The 7164-nt window shown below is 39.3% G+C and overlaps 1 protein-coding gene across 1 annotated transcript; it reads left to right on the plus strand.

The window, feature by feature from the left end:
* Window positions 1-5782: 5782 nt before the first annotated feature.
* Window positions 5783-6172, plus strand: LOC145006977 (uncharacterized). Its single transcript, XM_078965986.1, has one exon. The coding sequence runs from the start codon at window positions 5783-5785 to the stop codon at window positions 6170-6172; it is 390 nt and encodes a 129-aa protein (XP_078822112.1).
* The last annotated feature ends 992 nt before the right edge of the window (window positions 6173-7164 follow it).

A 7164-nucleotide genomic window follows, 5' to 3' on the forward strand; every position in this document is an offset into this window, starting at 1 on the left:
CAATGTAAACCTTTTTAACATATGTATTCAATGTCTGGTTGTGTTTACTATGCTTGCTATGATACAATTGTTGTGATACTACGCATGACGTAAGCCACCCCCGAACGTTTCCGTCATTCGGGTTTGGGGGTGTGACACATGCTGAAGACATGTGGCCATTCCAAAAACACATGGGCAAAAGGCATGGCCATGCCAAAAACGCATGGTCTTATGGAATGCACATGAGAACTTAATAAAACAAAGGAGGTCGACATTTTAGAGGCAAAGGCAGTTTTCGGAGCAGTTATGGGCGATTTTGGGAGAATTCCTGGAGCTTTTGAGAAGACCTAATCATTGAAAACACTTTTGATTTCATTTTAGTAAGCATTAAACATTTCAATTTCATCTTTATTCTTGTTTGATTTGTTCTTAGCTATGTGTGGCTAAGAAACCCTAGGTTCTAGTTCTTATTCAAAACATGTTGATTGATTGACTTGAAGCATATGATTTGATGTTTGATTTGTGATTCTATTCTAGTTATTATGTTTTTGTTTAAACGAGAACGGTTATTTGATTTATGTTTGATTGGTCACTTTCATGAATTGAATTTTTGTGTAGTTAATTAACTTTTAGGGCACCTAATCGTTCTGTAAAGTTAATGATTGGTAACAGACAATAAGTTTTCTTATTGTAAAACATATATCACATGTTTTCACACTTCCGAGCGTATGAGAAAAAATGAACATTGTTGGGAAGCTTGTACAAAACTTAATGCAGTTTTTCAATACAATCTAAGAGCGTGTTTAGGTTTAATTAGTAAAGCCAGGTATAGTCAAAGAGCATGATATGGTTAGATAATTTGGCAAGCGAGAGGTATTAGAGCGTGTTAATATCTTTCATGTACCAACTTATAATAGCAATCACAAATTAGATCAAGTCATAATCAGGTTAAATGGCAACATTGAGAACTAGAACTGGATGCACTTTTATAACTTGTTTACAAATCTATTTCATTTTCTGCATGTTTCAAAGTTGATTGTTATTTTATTATTTCACTTTTGCAAACAAAACCCCTTTTTTGATCAAAGTACCTTGCGCAAAGAGGTATAGACTTTTGTCCCGTGTCTCTGTGATTCGACCATGCTTGCCTTGTACTACTTTTTAGTGCATTAAAGTAGTGTATTTGGAGTCTGTTGTACCCCTATTATTTGTTCGGTTTGACACGCCTAAAAAATTGGCGCCATTGCCGGGGATACGGTGTTACTAATTGTTTATGCCTAGATCCTTTCCTGTAGGTACACCACTTCTAATTGACTCAGAGATAGAGAAGACTGCAAAGAAGCTACCAAAGCAAGCCAAGCTTCGTAAGAGGTAACCGGTTTCTGGAACTTCTTCATCATCTACCCCTCCGGTCATCAACATTTGGGAGGATATACCCTCTCAAGTGTGTCAGAAACTGAAACAGAAAACCCCTCATCATCATCTCAACCATCCTCACCCATAAATACCACCCCACTCTCTTCGCCTACTCACACTACACCCACAAAAACCTCAACTCCTACTTATACCATGGGAGATAACCATGGAGAGAATCCACCTCCAAACCCACCACCTGAACAAACTCTTCGCCAATGGGCGAGGCAAGAGGTTAATCAAAAACTTCTTTGCATCACCTATCCAGCAGCCACAAACCTTGAATTGAAATCCGGTCTCATCCACTTACTCCCAACCTTTAGAGGCTTAGAAAATGAAGATCCCCACAAGTTCGTGACATAGTTCCATGTTGTGTGTGTTGGCATCAAACCACATAATGTCACGGATGACCAAATTAAGGTTCAGACATTCCCCTTTGCAATGCAAGACTCATCAAAAGATTGGCTTTATGACCTCCTACCGGGGACGGTCAACACATGGGTAGATCTTGCATGCCTCTTCTTAGACAAATACTTCCTAGAAATGAAAGCCTCGGCTCTAAGAAGAGAGATAACTAGGATCAAACAACACAAGAGAGAATCCTTTCATACATATTGGGAGAGGCTCAAAAAGTTTTGTGCCCGTGGCCCAAAGCACGAAATTAGTAAGTATCAAACCCTCCAATACTTCATTGAAGGCATGACTCCTTGGGAAAGAAGACTTCTTAATGCTTCAAGTGGAGGATCTTTGACTGATAAGACCCAACTGAGATTCGGGATCTCATAAAAAATATGGCAGAGGACTCAAAGCATACTAGTCAAGATGAAGATTGGTATATAGATGCACCCCGAGGTGTAAAAGAGGTGCACACTCCTCAAATTGAAGCTAAACTATCCGAGTTGACTAAGGTGGTAATGATGCTTGCCAAGGACAAAGGTGTGCAATCTACACCGCGCCCTTGTGGAATTTGCACTCAAGTGGGACACCCGACTGATATGTGTCCTCAATTCCAAGAAGAAGAATATGAAGAAGTAAATGCTATGGGAGGCTATTCCGGGCACAATCAAAGGACTTATGATCAGCCTCGGGGCAATCAAGCGTGGAACAACAACCAAAACATGGGCTATCAACAAATACCACCACCCCATTACCAAGCAAGACCTCCAATCCCACAACAAATTACCAATCGAGGCAACCACAACCTCCTCCTCAACAAGCCGGGTCTTCAAGCATGTCCTTAGAAGACATAGTCAAAAGCCTTGCCACTAGCACTCAAGGTTTTCAGCAAGAGACCAAGGAAAGCATCAAGAATCTTGAGCAACAAATGGCACAACTTGCTCAATCGGTGAGTAAAATGGAGAATCAAGGAAATCTACCTCCTCAAACTAAAAAGAATCGGGGTGATCATCCAACTTGCAGATCGTTCTATAATACACCCAAAAAGGTGTATTAGAGGATGTTTTAGTGCAAGTAAATAAGCTTGTCTTTCCTGCAAATTTTTATATGCTTGATATGGGAGATGATGACCATCCATACTTGATGTCTACAATGGTACATTGTCAATTAGACGGGGGAGGTCATCAACATCAATATCTATGAAGCAATGAGGTACCCAAGTGATGTTTATTGTATAAATTTTGTTGATATGATCCATCCTTTGACTGAAAATTATATTGAGTTGACTAACGATGATTTGTTGGAGTTAGTTTTGAGCAGGAATTTTGATAAAAATTCAGTCAAAGAGATTGCATAAAATTTCAAGTTAGATAAAGAGTTGCTGGAAATTGTGGAGTTCATGTATGAAAGGAAGAAAAGGAGATATGATAATAGCAATGTGAAATTGCCGATTTCTAACACAAAACTTCCTCCTTCCGTTGTGAAGGCACCTAAGCGAGAATTGAGGACTCTACCAGATCATTTGAAGTATGCATACCTTGGAGAAGAGAAGACATTGCCTGTCATTATCTCCAACAAGTTGTCTATTGCAGAAGAAGATGCGTTGGTGACCTTGCTGAAAAAGTATAAGAAAGCTATTGGGTGGACAACTGCTGACATAAAAGGGTTGAGCCCTTCCTTGTGCATGCATAAGATTCTCATGGAGGAAGACTTCAAACTAACTTGAAAGGCACAGAGAAGATTGAATCCACCCATGAAGGAGTGGTAAAGAAAGAAATCATGAAGCTTTTGGATGCATGTATGATCTATCCTATCTCAGACAGTAAATGGGCGAGCCCTGTTCAGGTAGTCCCGAAAAAAGCCGGTGTCACAATTGTCAAGAATTCTGAGGGAGATTTGGTGCCAACACGTGTGCAAAACTGGTGGAGGTTCTATATTGATTATATAAAATTGAATGCCTCAACGAGAAAAGACCATTTTCCCTTGCCATTTATTGACCAAATGTTAGAGAGATTGGCAGGTAAATCTCATTACTATTGCTAGGATGGTTTCTTGGGTTTTCATCAAATTACGGTAGCCCCGGAATACCAAGAGAAAACCACCTTCACTTGTCCTTTTGACACATTTGCTTATAGGCGTATGCCTTTTGGTCTATGCAATGCACCCGCGACATTTCAGAGATGCATGGTGAGCATTTTTTTCTAAATATGTTGAAAACATCATTGAAGTTTTCATTGATGATTTCACAGTCTATGGAAACTCCTTTGATGAATGTTTAAGCAATTTAACAAAAATTTTGCAAAGGTGCATTGACACAGACCTTGTGCTTAACTATGAAAAATGTCATTTCATGCTGGACAAATGATTGATTTTAAGTCATATTGTGTCCCAAAAAAGGCTTGGAAGTTGACAAAGCCAAGATAGATGTTATCAAGAGTCTTCTTAACCTGACAAATGTTCGGGAAGTTCGTTCGTTTCTTGGCCATGTAGGTTTCTATCAGCGGTTCATCAAAGATTTTCAAAGATTACAGTGCCGATGTGTCAACTACTCCAAAAAGATGTTGAATTTGCATTTACTAAGCCATGATGCCTTTGATCGTTTAAAGGATTTACTCACCTCCGCTCCAATGATCCAACCACCTAATTGGGATCTCCTGTTTGAGATTATGTGTGATGCGAGCAACACGTCTGTTGGGGCGGTATTGGGTCAAAAGGAGGATCGAGCACATCATGTCATCTACTATGCATCAAATACACTTCATAGTGCACAAAGCAACTACACCACAACAGAAAAAGAGTTACTTGCTATTGTGTTTGCACTGGAGAAGTTCTAGCAATACCTCCTTAGAACTAAAGTGATCATATATTCAGACCATGCAGCCATAAAGCACTTACAAAGAAAGATTCGAATCCGAGGTTAATACGATGGATGCTGCTTTTGCAAGAGTTCGACATTGAGATCAAAGATAAAAGCAGGAAAGAGAACCTAGTTGCTGATCATTTTAGACGAATAGTCCAACTCGAAGATGCGACTCCCATCCATGACACATTCCCTGAAGAGCACTTGTTTGCTATCCAAACACCACCTTGGTATGTGGATATATGCAACTTCATGGTCAGGGGAAAGTTCCCACCAGATCTCACGAGGTCATAGAGAGATAAGATCAAGAAAGATGAGAGAAGGTACATTTGGGATGAACCGTACCTTTGGAAACATTGTGCAGATTAGGTAATAAGAAGATGTGTTGAAGAACATGAGGTACAATCTATCCTCGACTTTTTTCATAGTTATGTTTGTGGAGGGCATTTTGGTCCTCAAAGAACTACCAGGAAAATTTTAGACTATGGATTTTATTGGCCTCGACTCTTTTATGAATCTTACACTTTTTGTTAAAGTTGTGAGAGATGTCAAATGACTGGTTCTTTGAGTTCCCGAAACCAAATGCCTTTGACCCCCATCTTGGTTTCTAAAATATTTGATATATAGGGTATTGATTTTATGGGTCCTTCTCCTTCATCCTTTGGGAATTTATACATCCTTTTGGTTGTTGACTATGTTTCCAAATGGATAGAGGCAAAGGCAACAAGAAATGATGATGCTAAAGTTGTTGTAGATTTTGTCAAGGCTAACATTTTATGTAGGTTTGGAACTCCAAAAGCCTTGATCAGTGACAACGGCACACACTTCTGCAACAAAACTCTTGGATCAGTTCTCAAAAGTATGGAGTGCAACATCAAGTGTCCACAACTTATCACCCGCAAACAAATGGACAAGATGAAGTGTCAAACAGAGAAATCAAATCCATACTTGAGAAAACAGTGAACACAAACCACAAATATTGGAGTTTGAGATTAGAAGATGCTCTTTTGGGCATACCGAACTTCATATAAAACTCCAATTGGTATGTCACCCTATAGACTTGTGTTTGGCAAAGCTTGTCACCTCCATGTTGAACTAGAGCATAAAGGTTTTTGGGTTATCAAAAAGCTAAACATGAAGATTGATGAAGTGGGTGTTCACCAAAAGTTAGAGATTCAAGAGTTGGAGGAGATAAGAAATAAAGCATTCGAGAGTTCACACATCTACAAAGACAAGACCCAAACATTCCATGATAAGTACCTCTTCCGTAAGACCTTTGAGATTGGTCAAAAGGTATTACTTTATGACTCTCGACTTAAATGGTTTTCCGGTAAGTTACTATCTCAGTGGGAGGGACCATTCATTGTTACTAATATATTCGATCATGGTGCAGTTGAGATTAAGAGTAACAAAACTGGAAAAGTATTCAAAGTTAATGGTCACGGGTTAAAGGTCATCTATAAAGGTTTACAAGAGAAAGACATGGAGGTTGATAGCTTGGAACGCCCGGACTACATTGAGTGAATCTAAAGGGCAAGGTCGAGCCAAAGACTTGAAACAAGGGCAGCTAACGGAGAGGCAACTCAGGAGTATTTCTTTCCAATTTTTTTAATTTTACTTTATTTCTTTCGTGTTGCAATGTTTCTAAGTCATTTCGAGGGTTCCATACTAATAATTCTCCTATCTAATGGTCAAGAATGAATTGGTTAAAAAAATGATTTTTGAAGTTTACAGAAAGAAATCGCCTGGGTAGGCGAAAAAACGCATGGGCTAAGAAAAAAAGCACGGTCCAAAAATTTTGCCTATGCATTCGGATCGAGGGTTTTAAGAAAAAAAAATTCGCACGGGTTACTCCAAATCGCACGGGCTGGAAAGGAAAAACGCACGACCTAGGGCTAGACCGTGCGTCCGCATCGCATTTTCCCCGATAAAAAAAACAAAAGTAATAAATAAATAAAAACTCACGTCCATGGTTCAAAAAGTCATGGTTCTTGCTTATTATCGCTAGCTCCCGAGAATTACAAGAAAGTCACACGGCTAGAAACTCACATGCAAAGGCTTCGAAATCAGAAACTCACGGGCTAGCCTTTGGTCATTCACTTCCATGCGATTTGGTAATGCATCTTAATCGAATCTCTTCCCCCACCCCTCACGATTGTGCATTTTTTTTCTTGTTCTCTTTCCCTCCTCACCATTCTCGGCCGATACCACAAACCCTAGTCTAGGGTTCAAATTTTTCTTCAATTAATCCAAGATCGAAGCAAAAAGGTGTGTTATTATGGGTTCCTAACTTCACTTCATTCATCATCTAGGTCGAATTCATCATTCATGGGTAAACAATTGAATTTTTCTTCATAAACCCTAGTACTTGATTTGAGTAGTTTGAATGAATTCTTGTAATTGGTTTCAAAATTCTTGTATAGGGTTTGAAGAACAAGCTTGGGGAGGTGCTCTTGGAAGAAAATTGGAAGCTTTCACCTCCAATTGGGCATTCCACCATTGAAGAGTTCAAGCTT

This window comes from Lactuca saligna, chromosome 7 (genome assembly GCF_052625555.1).
Source record: "Lactuca saligna cultivar CGN05327 chromosome 7, ASM5262555v1, whole genome shotgun sequence".
Lineage (NCBI taxonomy): Eukaryota > Viridiplantae > Streptophyta > Magnoliopsida > Asterales > Asteraceae > Lactuca > Lactuca saligna.

Bases quoted from the DNA above. Each gene is read 5' to 3' on its own strand.
- LOC145006977 (XM_078965986.1), top strand. From the start codon at position 5,783: ATGAAGATTGATGAAGTGGGTGTTCACCAAAAGTTAGAGATTCAAGAG.